Source organism: Scomber japonicus, chromosome 6 (assembly GCF_027409825.1).
Source record: "Scomber japonicus isolate fScoJap1 chromosome 6, fScoJap1.pri, whole genome shotgun sequence".
NCBI lineage: Eukaryota > Metazoa > Chordata > Actinopteri > Scombriformes > Scombridae > Scomber > Scomber japonicus.
In genome coordinates, this window is record NC_070583.1 from 14,809,392 (window position 1) to 14,824,428 (window position 15,037).

Genomic DNA, 15,037 nt, shown 5'->3' on the forward strand with positions numbered 1-15,037 from the left:
AGAGCCTTCCCACTCCGGAAGCATCCAGGCAGCTCTGGAGGGACGCTGGCTGCGGCCGCTGCGCTCATCACCGCAACCAGCGACTTTTCACTTCTTTCAATTGAAGCGAAAATACAGTGTGGGTTTCAAAACTTGCTCTTAATTTGCACATTTACGTACGTTGTGTTACATAATACAATTTGTATAACTCCCTCCACACATGACATGCACACAGAATCCGTTTGGAACTATGGAATTATGTGTGTGTAATTAGTTTTTTTTTTCTAGTAGACTTTAACATGTTAAAATCCTTCAAGTTCCCCTTCATTAAAAATTCCACAACCAATGAATATGCAAATATTTTTCCATTTCAAAACAGCTGAAAGATTTGAAAAAGATGCCTCACACTGTAAGTCCATTCTCAGTGCATGCGCACTGGAGGCTTCAAGTTTCCACATCACACTTGTCTAAATTGAATATTGGACCAGGACTAGCAACCAACCTATTTTTGATGTCACAAATCATGCTCATAGGCCCAACCCTTAAAACTGGAATTTTAATAAGCAAAGAGAAACTTTCCACTTTCAACAGATGAATGTGAAAACAATCTTGTAGTGTCAAACTCTGCACATACATCATTCTGCACAGTGAAGCTCAAATATCCAACTGTAGGAATAAGAAGAAAAACATTTGAGTGAAAAGTGACTTTAAAGGAACTCTCAATTTGCACATGCATCAGTTCCATCACTTTCTTTTTTAAACACTTCCAGGCCAACACTTTACCTTCAGACAAGAGAAACCAGCTTGGGAAATAGAAACTATAAAATTTGGCAAAAACTAGCACAATTTTTAAAGTTTAACTTGGTGAAGATGCAGTCAGTCTCCATACATTCACTGTCTTTAACACATGCACGTTGTTTAAATTTTCCATCTGATGTGACAAAGATTTACTTTTAAAAAGTTAACTCCAAATTTCTATTTCACTACATGTATAAACCAGGCTGTGATTGAAATGTCCATACTGAACAAACTAGTTAGGAGGTTTGTGTCCCTTGCTCCTAAATTTGAATGGTTTGGAATCAAAGCAATTCTACAATAAGATGCAAAAGACGACTCAAGACAAAGTAATGCATTTCAAGAAGCAGCTGTATTCGACTATAAAGGCATTTCTAATCCAGTGTCTCTAAGCTGTTTTCTTTATATTTCAGTGTAAAAAGCCTAGACTCTAATAGAAAAAATAAACAGTAAACCCAAAATAACATCTCATAAGAAAACAATCATCAAAGAAAGAAAAAAGAAAAAAAATCCCCATTCACCAGTCATTTCAATTAAAATAGAAACACCACCATTTTTTTCTAACATTTTCCCTCAAAACAAATATAAATATATATATGTATATATATATGTATATTTATTCTCAAGGCAGTTGGTCATGGCCAAATTAATTGACCTAATCATGGCCATTTTTCATGTTTTTGAGAGTAGAAAACATGGCGAGAATGGAAGCAAATAAACCAGCGGAAGCACAGTATAGGACCACTGCACTGGCTAACAAATATCTCATTTTGAGTGAGAGGGAATAGTATGTCAAGGCAGTGTGGCACACAGTCACACTTCCTCTGGAACAAGTGCAATGCAAAGAGAATACATTTCTCACACATCATAAAACTACAACACACTCCTCTTTCACAGCACTCAGGTTGTCCATCAGATTTCCTTTGCTTGTCTCTTCTTGCAGTAGTCAGGTAGAGAGGTGGGGTGGGGGGGTCTCTCGTCCATCCTCGGTTGTTGTGTTTGCACCTTTAATTACCATTAGAGGACATAACCTACTTGCAGATGTCTTAACTGGGCTATCTGTAGGCGTGACTGAGGTTCAACAATTGTATACCAACTGAGAAAGAGATAAAAAGATCTGTCGTCAAATCCCATCATCTTTCTATTACAGTAAAAATGTGACTAATAGGTTGTCCCTGAATACTGAGAACTGCTCTATCAGTAAATGGTGCATCTGATAGCAGAAGGAGAAGTCACAAGTAGCAGGATTTCTGCAGAAAAGAGGGTCATGATGAGTATAAATGATGACAAAATCGGAAGAGCAACTGTGGCTGTAGCTGCGTGTTCTGAATTGGTTCAGATGACACACAGAGGACACGAGGGGACGGGATGAATGAACAGGGGAGAGATGGGATAGATGGGGACCACCGCCACAATATTGGTGAGTGATCATCAAAAGTGTCGTTTGGCGGTGTGAGGAGGTTCCCTGGGTTACCATTTACATGAAGTGAATATGCACGATGTACACATAAGCCAGTATGCTCACATGTGTTTGTGTAAGACAGAGAGAGAGAGATAGAGATAGAGAGAGAGAGAGAGAGAAAATGTGTAGGAGAAAATAAGAAATCCCTGGGCTACAATGGAGGGTGCAGTGGAGGAGAGGTCCCGACAGGCCTCAACCACCTCCATGTATCACATCCCTCTGTTACAACTGACACTCAGCAGAACTATGTGCTTCTCTTCTGCAGCTCCTGAATAAAGGCTGTGAAATGGGAGAGGAGAAACGAGCAGTAAGAATCAAAATCACCATTTTAAAATATGCACAGTTTTTTTCTCTCTCTCAAAGGGTGTAGAGTTCTCTCACCTCCGATTATTTCCTCCTTTACTTTTTGTAGTTCTTTTCGCACTTCCTCAAGGATCTCCTGCAGAAAAAAAACAATATTCACAATCAGTCACGATTCTACAGCAATGTAAACAACATTCAGTCACAAACCCCTCTAATCTGCACAGTGATGCTCCTGGACTAATGAGAACGTTACCTGTTTCATTTTCTCTAAATCCGAGTCATCCGCTCCACCTGCATCATTACTGTTGCCTGCGGGCTTTGCCCTGTAACATGAAGACAAACAAATAGAGATTTTCACAAAAGTTTCACAAAAAGCCAAGAAGGTCCATAGCACTGCATTGACAGGCCCAGTGTCAGACAAATCACCACTGTACTGCAAGGAGAAAGGAGAAGACTCACAAGGTTACAGAGATGTACAAACACCCAGAGACGTATTAACCTTACCTTTCTGAACTGATAAACATTGAGGAAAGTTGAGAATAATTTAGAATCAAATTATATATGACCACTAATATAAATTGAAACAAATGGACCAATTCTGAAAGCAATCACCTAAATGTAACCACTGGCTGGACTTTATCCATCTTTTAACCACTATGGTTGCACATACTTCCCTCAACTATATAGACAGGTCATAAAAGCAGAAAAGTTAAAGTAGGACAACACCAACCCCAGCAATGAGAAGTGATGTGAATAAATAAGCGTTAATCCCAGTCAGGTTTCTATCTACTTTTCAGAGAGAGCACACTCAGTTGGTGCGCCTATGAGTCCCTTGGGTGCATGTCATGCTCTGATCCATTAGGGGGTGCTATCAACGGTAAAATACACTACCCCAGTAGGATGCAGTGATGCTGCGCTAACCTGAAGAGAAAAGAAAGGCAAGGGGAGCTATAGTCATGAGTGAACAGGACAACGTGTATACCTGGAACCTTGGGACAATGAGGGAGTGGAGTCCATGCTCTTGGTGATGGAGTTATTCCTGTTAGTGAGACACACACACTCTCCTCTTAGAATTGAAATGGCAAACATCCACACACAAAAGAACACACATACATGCATACATACATGCATGTTCACACAATCACACACACCCACTGATGGAGAACTACTCTTAAAGATGAGCTCAAACATGAGACACCAAACGAACAGAGGTTAACAGGTGTACCGATGATGATTGTGAATTACCTGTTCATAGACAGTTTCTCCCAAGGTCTTCTCAGGGTGTCTGAGAAGGAGAATGTATAAAATAATGAGCTGTTAGCATCAACTTTGTATATCATGTAAAATTAATGCAGGAGAATAAATGTAGGTGGTATGTTATGGATAAAAATGTTCAGTTCTCACCACTTTGACCTTGAGGCTCTGAATCATCCTGGAAAGAAAAGACCCAGATGTATTACAAGCAAGTCATCCTCAAGCTGTTTCTAGTTTTTAAAAGACTATTTATCACTTACATTGTCAAGCCACATATAAAGAAAAAACTTACAAACACTTACATTATCTTGTGTCTTCAAGGGTGCCTTCTCTCCAGTGTCTGCAGCTTTTCTCCTAATGTAAAGAGAAGCCACTTTGTTGAAGCCACTTTACATCAAATGATTTACAGTTATACAAGACTAAAAATGTAAGTGTGAAAAATATGATATAGTGCAGTTTTGATTAAGATAATTATCTAAAGCAGAAAAAACAGAATGAAGACACAGCTCAATATAGAACGTGAATTAGAGTAAGCCTGTTTGTTTATTTTTGGAGTTTGCACACTGGATATTTAATACAACTGCAAACTTGTAGCAGCACCCACCTTCGTGCCAAGATGGCACTCATCTCACCCATCAGACCACCTCCTCCTCCTCCTCCTCCTCCTCCCCCTCCTCCTCCTCCTCCTCCTCCTCCTCCTCCAATAGAGGAGTTGCTGTTACGGTTGGAGTCAGTTCTGCTTATTGTAGAAGTTGCAGGGCCCGAGTCCTCCTGCTGAGGGCAGCAAACAGCGAAGAAGATAGAGTTCAACTGATATTGTCTAGGCAAAAACTCAAAAAGCAGTGATGGATGCATGTATGATAGCTCGGTGTGTAGGAGCAACTCTGTGATTGATCAATAAAATATCAGAATACCATTTGCATAGTTAGAAAAGCATATAATGGCTTCAATTATTGTCCATTATGTTAATCTTGTCTACAAAAGTACAGTAACAGTGCTGTCAAAATCCAGCTTGGTACTCACTTTAGATACTTTGCGGAGCTTAGCTCCTGCGATGGCAGCCGCCAGGCCCCCACCTCCTCCACCATCTCCACCACCAATGCCACCTCCTCCTCCTCCTCCTGCAGAGGGCAGGGGCGGGGCTGGTGGAGGTCCCATGGGAGGGGGTCCCGGAGGGGGAGGGATGTTAGCGGCCGGAGGGGGGCCAGGGGGTGGAGGAGGGGCCGGTGGAGGAGGGGGGCCTCCAGAGGCCAACGGTGGAGGTGGAGGAATAGGGACTAAAAATAAAGAGGCACCATCAGTAAACATTCACAAACAGTTTTGTGATAACCATGAAACATGTTTGAATACTGATTTTGAGCTCTGGCAACCAAAAAAGGCATCTAAATTCTGACAGTAGGAAATTTAGGGTAAAACTGTCACACAGGCTACGACACACATCTACAAATCGAGTTATCAGAACACAAGCTGAAAAGACACAGAAACAGGCTGATGCAATTTTGCAATTTTGTCCAAAGCTTGTTTTAAGTTGTAATTTACGTCTCACCTGCATTATTCTTCTCTCATGCTATGATTCACTGGGCTTTTATCACATACCCCGACTTGCCCCACAACTGGTATGATAAAGTCTGATACTTGTGACAAATCGTTTATAACACCAGTCTCATATAGCATGACATGTAATGAACCTGTACAATCACTGTTCTCTCACAGTTATTGGCCTTAAGAGATGAGGACGACTGTGTTAACCAAATTACAGTGCTGTTGCAACACATATACCTGAGAAAATGACTGAGCTATGATTAAATCACTAAGCCAGTACTGTCCTGTTGCAAATGCAGTCATGCTGACCAGCCCAGGTGTTTCCTGACCTGCAGAAGCTTGTCTTTCTCTATCCAGTCTGTCCCTTTCCTGCCGCTCCCGCTCCTGTCTTTCTCTCTCCTGACGCTCCCGTTCCTGCTGTTCCATCCTCTGCTGCTCCAACCTACGGATGCACAAAAAACATCTGTCAGTGACAAATAAAACCCAGTGTACTAGTTGCACCTTAAATGTGATTTTTTTCCATTGAGAAGTGGCGTGTGTCTTATTCACCAGTTAAATACAGAGAGAGGTTGGAGGTGGATATTATTATTATTATTATCATTATTATCATTATCATTATCATTATCATTATTATTATTATTATTATTATTATTGTAGTTGTGTAAAAGGCCGTCCACACTAAGAATGACAACAATGGGACAGATGCAAGGATATGTTCATATTTTTCTTCTTAAATCTGTCGTATTTTTTTCATGAGGTGGTGGGGAAAACAGTCGTAAATGACCTTCGTAAACATGATGAATCCCACCTATTCTAAATGAATGCACGTCCCGAGAATAGTAAATTAACATGAATGACGCCCCCAAAATACCATATAAGGCCAGGCGACCGGCATGAAAATGGCACTAAAGACTAAGAATAAGAACTTTACGAGCTCTTAGACTGAGGTCCCCCAGTGTTAGTGGTGGACTTAAAGGTCCTGAGAAAGACAAAGAATGAGGAACAATGACCCGTGCTGTGAACGCTGTCTCAGCTGATGCACGCAGCATCACAGAAATAAAAAAACAAAAATGACTGAACATGAATTATGCCAGGGGATGTCATCAGCCAGGGAGTTAAACTATTACTTCAATCAGCAATATTTCAATTAAATGAATAAAAGTTATTAAAAAAATAAAAAGTCAGTTTATATTGTAGTAAAGTAGCTGTGGACAAGTCGCTCTGTAGTTTCGGCCCCTAATATTTATATTGTAAGCTTGCATTATCATAGTTTCAATTGTCAATTTAAATGACTGATATCTACCTAAATTGTTAAATAGCCTACTTCTTTATACTAAACACCCTAATAATTTTACAAACAGAGTAGTGTCATCATGATTATGGATTCAAAAGTGCAATTTAATGAACGGGACATACAGTACTTGCATCCCCTGTAGTTCACAGCCATTACTCAGGGGTCTCTAAAATACTGACAATATAATAAACGCTAATTTCTTTGTTAAGTGGTAGTCAGCATACAGTGATGTTAAAAAGAAAATCTAAGTCAGTTGACTCTGAAGCTCAACTGCTGATGTTACACCTGCTGCCGGACTACTGTCAGCACAGACCTGCTAACACCTGGGATGACAACGCAGGGCAAATCCGGCAGAAGCAGTTGGAGATGAGGGTAACAGTTCTACAACTTGACTTCTCTGTGTCTTATTTGTGCTGATAAACTACAGCAGGTTACTTCACTTTGTAGTATAACTACCGTATCGTGCTTGGCTGTATTGTATCATACAGTGTTGTTTGGTCTTGATACCCGTGTGGAGGTGTTATGTGTTCATTAAGTGATTATCATATCTTGCTTATCTAGTATAAGCAAGAAAATTTGAGTTCCCCCAAAAGACATGGGGATGAGATAGTAACAGTCATGAGCACAGATTCATTAAGTTCATAATAATAAAAGATTCACTAAGTTAGTTATTTTTCTACTGGATGGAACAGAGGATGATGCTTTGTTTGACTGTAGGACTGACACAGAGTCCGAGGACAGTGTGCTTGGTGAGACTTACTGCGACTTGGGCACAGCGACAGCTCTGATGAAGAGTTTTTGGGACTCGAGTAAGCACACAGATACATACTATATTAAATGTGTAAAGTTACCCTGTTTTTTTAAAAAGGTTTAATTGAAACTCATAGCCTGATCCAAACCCAGTCAGTGTTAATGTACCAGTCCAGTCCAGTTAAGCAAATCATTACCAGACCATTAACCATTAACCCGACACACTGTTTCAGTTGAATAGTTACTGGTGCATTCAAATAAACCAGTCTTTAATTGAAAAGCATTTTCCCCTGCATGACACCCTCCAAAATAGATTGTGTCTTATACACCGGTGCGACTTACTTTAACACTGTTTTTTACAGTATATGTAAACACACTCAACACATAATGAGTGGATGAAGAGGACAGATTAATTGAGTTGAAAGTTGTTATTTAATTTGGATGTAACCATGAGATAAACTGAGAGTAGGAGAGCAAAGGGGCACATCAGACAATGCCAGTTTTAAGCCATCCCCAATTAATCTGCAAATGCCCTGCAGATTATTGGATTATTTATGCATCATCCATTGTTTTCGAACTGTTTTGTCTAATTACAGTGTCTGGCATTGGAGTGAAGTGCTAAAAAAAAAAAAATCAGGATTTGTATTCAATACACCGAATACAATTCTTTAAAAAAAAAAAGGATGCAAGGTGGATTTCACAGATTCTGATTAGCCTACCGCTGAAAGGTCCACAGCTGGACACAGTGGCCTAATTCAAGCTGCTTCACTTCTCTACTGCTCCCTCCCTTCTCCCCCAACACATCTGCCACTCAGCAACAGCAGCTGTATACAGGACAGCACACAATGTACATATACACCCACTGAAATATGCACAGGTCCGCGCACATGCACACAATCATAAAGACAAAGTCCAAGTCAGGGCGATTTAAAGCACTGCTGATCGACTTAGGCAGTGTGCCCAGAAAAGGGGGAGGGGAGATCATGTCCACATCTTTTTCTCAGCTATTTTATTTGATACTGGCGAATATTGTGACTCTATTTCTTTGCTCATCAGACTTAAAAACATAAGTGCAAATAATATCCATTAGCACCTTCATCTATGCTATTATTTAAAAAGGTTTTGACGGCAGCTCTTTACTCCCTAAGCCACAGCATGTCAGCAGCCACTGGGACGACTAGTCATTTGACAGACAGTCCCCTTGGCCAACCGCAAAGCCTCCCCTACTGTGCAACATATTACCTTTTAGTCTAAATGAGATTAAAAGGTTAATGCCTAGTCTGTGCAGGCATGCATGCAGGGTGTCACCACAACGTCTCACTGGATGAACAGATAAATAGAAGCAGAGAAGGTGGGGCTGATGTGAGAGGTGTGTGCCTTGCTGTCTTTTTAACCTTTCACCTTCAGGGGCTGACTGAGGGTTTAGCAGTGTCAGGCTAATGCCATCAAATCTTCTATATATGCGTGTGTGCCAAACTGTGCCAATAGGACAACCACAAAGCCAAGACAGCTTGACTTGCTATCGATTGTTATGCAACTAAACCCGGAGGATACTTCGCTGGAGCTTGGCTATGGACTTCTCACTTCACATGGCCTCAAAGAACAGCATACTTATCTAAATGGCAAAATCAACTAAGAGAAAAATAAATTCCTTTTTAAACAAATGTTGGAATTGCTTATCTGATCTGCTGCAGATCAAGAAGAAACTAAGCTATGCTGTCAGAGTTATCAGTTGGATACATTTCATGCTTATGCTGAATTAGGCACTGGCACTAACTGCATCTGAGGGGATTTTAGTTCATATATGTCCAACAGTGTATTAGAATTGGCAATGTGAAATAAAAGTGTGTTGCATTTAGAGAAAATCTAAAAGATCTGGTACCTCCGCTGTTGTTCAAGCTCTTCTGGTGATGGTCCGTTTGACACTGGGCGGGGAAGGGTTGCATAACCTGCCAATAAATAAATGAATAAATACATAAATAAATAAAAATCCATAAAAGAAATGAAAGAAATAATAGAACAAGGAACTACACATTGCCATGATGGCCTTAACCACTATTTAACAATTTATGATTTTTCAGAATTTATCCAGCATGTTTATGCCCTTTTATTGGTGTGCACACCGTTCTTACTCACTCTTACTTACTGCAATAGTATACCAATCAATGTTCAAGTACTTTATGGTGTTTTAAACTTATTCTCAAGAACTGAATCACAACCTGAATTGCAGACATTTTTAGAAACTACATTGGTGGATTACAGATTACAGTTGAATGAATACATTACAGTTTGATCATCATTGCAACCAGAAAGCAAAGACTACTAACATACTAATCACACTAATCACATTGTATGGAGTTAAGCTGAATAATTAATAAACTTTGAAGACCAAAAAAAAAAAAAAAGGTAAATCCAAAAACACACAACAGGATAGCTTCATTAATGAATCATGTTGTCTTATTCTTTAGACAACTGATTTGTTCCTCCCATGTTTCTCTTAAAATGGATGCATTTTACAGGACATCCATCATAAATAAAACACCCAAGCACAGGGGCAGCGATCCTCAGTTGCTCTGTACCAACATCTATTTACGAAAAGTAAAACTAGTGAATGGAACAACATTTGTTGACTGTCGGAGCACAATTTGGTAGCGGCAGAACACAGGTATCAAACTGATATGGTAAAGCAAGGGAAGTCTTATCTAATTATTTCCAAAATAAATGTTAGGTAGGGAAGAACATCATTTACGTTCACAACTACCGGTGAACAGATATTAACAGATATGAATTAAATATACTTTTTTTAATCTGATAAGATCTGTTAATATAAGTCTTTGATAAATAAAGCATGAAGCAAACAAAAACAAAAGTGTAGCTACTGTAGCGGATGCCAATAGAAATACAGTGAGAATGAGCACCTGCGTCTGCTATGGAGTTAAGCACCTCCAAGGCGTGTGCCATGCCATTAGCAAATAGAGCAGCATCCTCCTTGCTGCCGAAGTTGAGCCCCCACACCTGCCGGGCGTCCCGCCACTGGTGGAAGTTAGGTGTGGCCTGGTTGTACTTCAGACCTCTCACGATTGGACAGTTTATAACCACCTGTAGAAGGAGGAGGAGCGAGGGTCAATACAAGGATCGTTTTGGTAGACCTGGAGAGCATCGTTAGTATTTTTTCCAGATCTAATCCATATCAGGAGTTAAAATTGATACCAAAGAAACAAGGAAAAGAAAGCAGATAGTTTCTGGGAGCTGTATTCCTCACTCAACACTGGAAAATTATTAAAAAACCCACATCCCTTCTTATGCAAAAAAAAAATATGCAGTGACCACTTTATTTTTGTTGGATCATCCTGGTTTATATTCCACCCAGCAGATGGCGTGAAGCCTATGAACCAGGAGGGGAAAAAAAAGTTCTGGGTTTGAGCGTTGCCTGAATGTGCTGACGCGTCATTTCACTATTTGTTTAACAGCCTCTGGATTCCACAGAGCAGAGAGGAAGAGAGGAGACCCTGTCAGGGTGAATATCATAGTGGGCAACATACACTGGAGAAAAAAAGGGGTAGGCAAGTTCAACCGTCAGTGCAGACAGCGGTATTCTTAACATCTCCACAATCTTGTCAAAAGGTCAGAAAGGCCACAGTGAGGATGTGACCAGAAACACGCTTAACAAAGGGGATACAATGTAGAGCTTTAACTTGGTTTGTTTTTTTTAATAAAGAAAGTGGCAAGTGTCAAAAGGAAAACTAGCAGAAAACCGTAATAACATGGTTGCACTTGTGTTATAGTCATACAATCAGGCTGGGACACAAGGGACATTGAAAAGACAAGTATACAAACAGCTAGCGGTTATTTTATATAGCTACTCAGAGAGAACTAGCTAAAAGAGGAAAAACACAGCCACACTATATTCTCCCTCATTAGCTCCGTGGTTTTTCCATCCTCCACAAAATTTTATGTCTCAACCAGACACAAATATGGTGAAGATAGTCCTTATTGGGTATCAGGCTTCTTTCTAAATTGACACAGGAAATGGTTGAACAGGCTAACTATGTCACAGGAAACATCATCCATTTTAAGACCTGTCTCGGGGGAACTCTTAAGAGTCCTGAATGTTTAAAGAAAGAGGCAGTGAGGCAGCAGGGAGAGCATTCAAGAATAAACCCACCCAAACTCAGTTTACCCGGCTTTTTAAACGTTGGAAGCTGCCCGCCGTTATCTGCTGAGTCATAATTTGGTGATAATGACAAGGAAAAGCTATTTGGTTCTTTTTTTCCTCACATGCATATGACTTCTACTCAGATAGACAGTCCTTCCCGTCCGCTGTGCCCAAAATAAACTCTTTATGTTCTGCAAAAATTCAGCCAATGAAAAGCAGAATCTGCATAGGCCTGTTATTTAAGATTCATTCAAGACTCAATATGATCATATTCTTATCTTAATATCCCTTCATTGTCTCTGAAAATGGATTTACAGATGTCTTCATGAACCTTTTATATCTCTTTATATTAGCTCTAACACAGATTTGGGATGTATTTTTCCACTGAGGTTACTGAGAATTGTATGAAATCAGGTGATGACTGTAGAACATTTTAGAAGCCCATCTGTGAACTCAATTTTGTGCTACAGCTTCCCAAAGCACAAAAAAAGCCCACTTACAGCAGCTACCACTGCTGACAAAACAAACAAGTGTACTGTCATGCTGAGAAATTTCAGGAAGGGAGAAACAATAAATCCAGTGCGCCTTACCCTATTTTTCCTCTTTAAACAAGAAGATTTATGATTGGTTGAAATGAAATAAATAAAGTAGAGTTGATGTGCTGTTGCCTCTGCTGAAACTGAAAATGTCCATGGTGCCATATCTGCATTCATGGAAATAACTGGCCAAATGAATTCACATAAAATGCACTAAAATCATATAAATTGACAATGATGCCTTCTTATCTATCTCCAATAAAATGATCATAGTATATACAGTCAATATTCTCTGTAATCACCCAAACCTGGTGGGTGTCGTATCAGAAAGTGTTCATACCCCTTCACTTTTTTATTCATTTTTCCCCTCAATATACACTCAATACCCCATAATGACATAGCAACATTTTTGATTTTTTTGCAAATGTATTTAAAAAAGGTCAAAGTGAAACATCACACTGACATGAGTGTTCAGATCCTTTGCTATGACGCTTGAAATTTAGCTCTTCATCATCGTTGAGAGGTTTCTACACCTTGAATGGAGCGCTGTGGTAAAGTCAATTGAGTGGACATGATTTGAAAAAGGCACACACCTGTCTATAAAGTCCCACAGCTGACAATGTATATCAGAGCAATAAAACCAAGCCATGAAGTCTAAGGAACAGCCTCCAGAGCTCAGAGACAGACAGGATTGAGTTGAAGCACAGATCGGAGGAAGGCTACAAAAAAAAAACTGCTGCACTGAAGGTTCCCAAAAGCACAGTGGCCTCCATAATTATAATTACAAGTCTGGATAAACCAGGACTCTTCCTAAAGAACCTGGTCTGATAAAAACCCAAATTGAACTGTTTGGCCTCAATTCTGAGTGTCATGTCGGGAGGAAACCAGGCACCTCTCGTCACCTGCCAAACACCATTCAAATGGTGTAACATGGCAGTGGCAGCATCATGCTGTGTGTGTGTGTGTGGGGGGGGGTTCAGTGGCAGGCTATAGATGGTTCAGGGTTGAGGAGCAAAGTAGAGATATCCTTAATGAAAACCTGGTCCAGAATGCTCAGGATCTCAGATTGAGCTGAAGGTTTACCTTCCAACAGGATAAAAACCCTAAGCACCCAGCCAAGAGCACCCAGGAGTGGCTTAGGGACAAGTCTGTGACTGTCCTTGATTGGCCCAGCCAGAGCCTTGACCTGAACCCAATCAAATGTCTCTGGCGAGACCTGAAAATGGCTGTCCACTGACCGTCTCTATCCAACCTGAAGAGGAGAGGATTTGCAGAGAAGAATGGCAGAAAATTCCCAAATCCAGGTGTGCAAAGCTTGTTGCATCATACCCAAGAAGACTCGAGGCTGTAAATGCTGCCAAAGGTGTTTCAACTAAATACTGAGTCAAGGGTCTGAATATTTATGTTTATGTGATCAGTTCAGTTTTTCCTTTAATATATTTGCAAAATCTTGTTTTGACTGTCATTATGGGGTACTGAGTATAGACTGATGAGGGGTGGGGGTTCATTTAAATGATTATAGCATAAGGCTGCAACATGATGTGAATAAAGTGAAGTAGTGTAATGAATACTTTCTGAATGTGTTGTATAAAGATAGACAGTCTCACACTTACTCATATGCCCTGAAGCGCAGGACGCCAGACGCCCACGGGCCGTATGACAGAGATGCATGAATAAACTACACACTCACACTTCCAGAGGCGCACACACACACACACACACACACACACACACACACACACACACACACACACACACACACCCTGCCTAAAGCTGGCAGATGTACCTGCTGGTCTGTCTGCATCTTGCGTCCCACTATCCTGAAGGCGTTGTTGGAGGGGTTGTGATAGATCTGGACTCTGCTGAAGGTCTGGGGTCCAGCGCCTGCCGGAAGCCACTTCTTATTGCCATCATCGTAGATCATCACAGTGGCCCGAGCCTGGCAAATACTCGACTCACTGGAAGAGAGAGGACACAAAGCTGATTTAGAACAAAGCAGGAGTGAGTTTTCAGTGTGAGATTCATAAGTCACAAAAAAAAGCCTCCTTCAAGAAGGTAGTGACAACAAAGCTTTGTGTTTTACAGATGATCTCTATGAACGAGATGATGAGAAAGATGGCGCTTTTCCACTATACAGTTCTAGCACTACTCGGCTCGACTCGGTACGGTACCAGGAACGACCTTTTCCATTACAAAAAAGTACCTACTCAACGTGGGCGGGGTCGTCATAGCACGGCTCTACGAATCTGCCGTGACTTCGTTTTATACGCGACACAAAACACATAAACAATGGAGGACATGGAGGCAGTGGTGTATTTGCTGCTGTAAGAGGGCTTTCTGTCACACATAAAGCAAGAGAAGAGAAACAAATGACTGTAACGCTGTTGCCGATATTTAAAAATGGCGGGTTTGATTCTTGTGTGGGACGGCTCATGACTCTTCCAGCGACAACTCTTCTGACTGGCCGGCAGTCTGTTGACGTCACATTTAGTATCGACTCGGCTCGCTTGGAACCACAGTAGAGCAGGTACTAAAAAAGTACCAGGTACCAGGTACTATCCCTAGTGGAAACACAAAAAAAACCGAGCCGAGTCGTGCTGAAACTGTGTAGTGGAAAAACGTCAGAGGTTATATGCAAAATGTGTGTGTGGTACCTCTGGGCAAAACGTGCTAGAAACTGAATTATGAACGTAGAGCCACAAAAGTGAAACCACAAGAGTTTTTGGTGGTTACAACACAGTCATCTGTGTTTTAAGATCAAGAATGTTTGTGACTCAACCACAAACATAGGTGGGTTTTTTTCTGATGATAACCATGAAGATCTATAAAAAGGATCAGATCTCTGCACCTGGCAGCTATGAGGATGATCAACATCTGCTAGATGTAGGCATGAAGATCTGTTATGACATGTTTCTTATCTATTCTACCCTTTAAGAAGGACAAGGCATTAGCTATTTATACAAACT

The 15,037-nt window shown here is 40.6% G+C and overlaps 1 protein-coding gene across 2 annotated transcripts in view; it reads right to left on the reverse strand.

Moving 5' to 3' along the window:
- Nucleotides 1–900: 900 nt before the first annotated feature.
- Nucleotides 901–15,037, reverse strand: part of vaspb (vasodilator stimulated phosphoprotein b) — a 29,953-nt gene continuing 15,816 nt past the window's right edge. The window contains exons 2-14 of one of the 2 annotated variants that reach the window (XM_053321415.1): nt 13,858–14,029; nt 10,298–10,478; nt 9,262–9,328; nt 5,665–5,777; nt 4,817–5,070; nt 4,398–4,567; nt 4,096–4,147; nt 3,944–3,971; nt 3,785–3,824; nt 3,522–3,578; nt 2,793–2,862; nt 2,618–2,675; nt 901–2,515 (exon numbers count right to left, since the gene is read on the reverse strand). In XM_053321415.1, coding sequence (XP_053177390.1) covers nt 2,481–2,515; nt 2,618–2,675; nt 2,793–2,862; nt 3,522–3,578; nt 3,785–3,824; nt 3,944–3,971; nt 4,096–4,147; nt 4,398–4,567; nt 4,817–5,070; nt 5,665–5,777; nt 9,262–9,328; nt 10,298–10,478; nt 13,858–14,029 — 1,297 coding nt within the window. In that variant the 3' untranslated portion in view covers nt 901–2,480. The remainder of the gene's footprint in view (nt 2,516–2,617; nt 2,676–2,792; nt 2,863–3,521; nt 3,579–3,784; nt 3,825–3,943; nt 3,972–4,095; nt 4,148–4,397; nt 4,568–4,816; nt 5,071–5,664; nt 5,778–9,261; nt 9,329–10,297; nt 10,479–13,857; nt 14,030–15,037) is intronic. The other variant, XM_053321416.1, reaches the window with a different exon arrangement.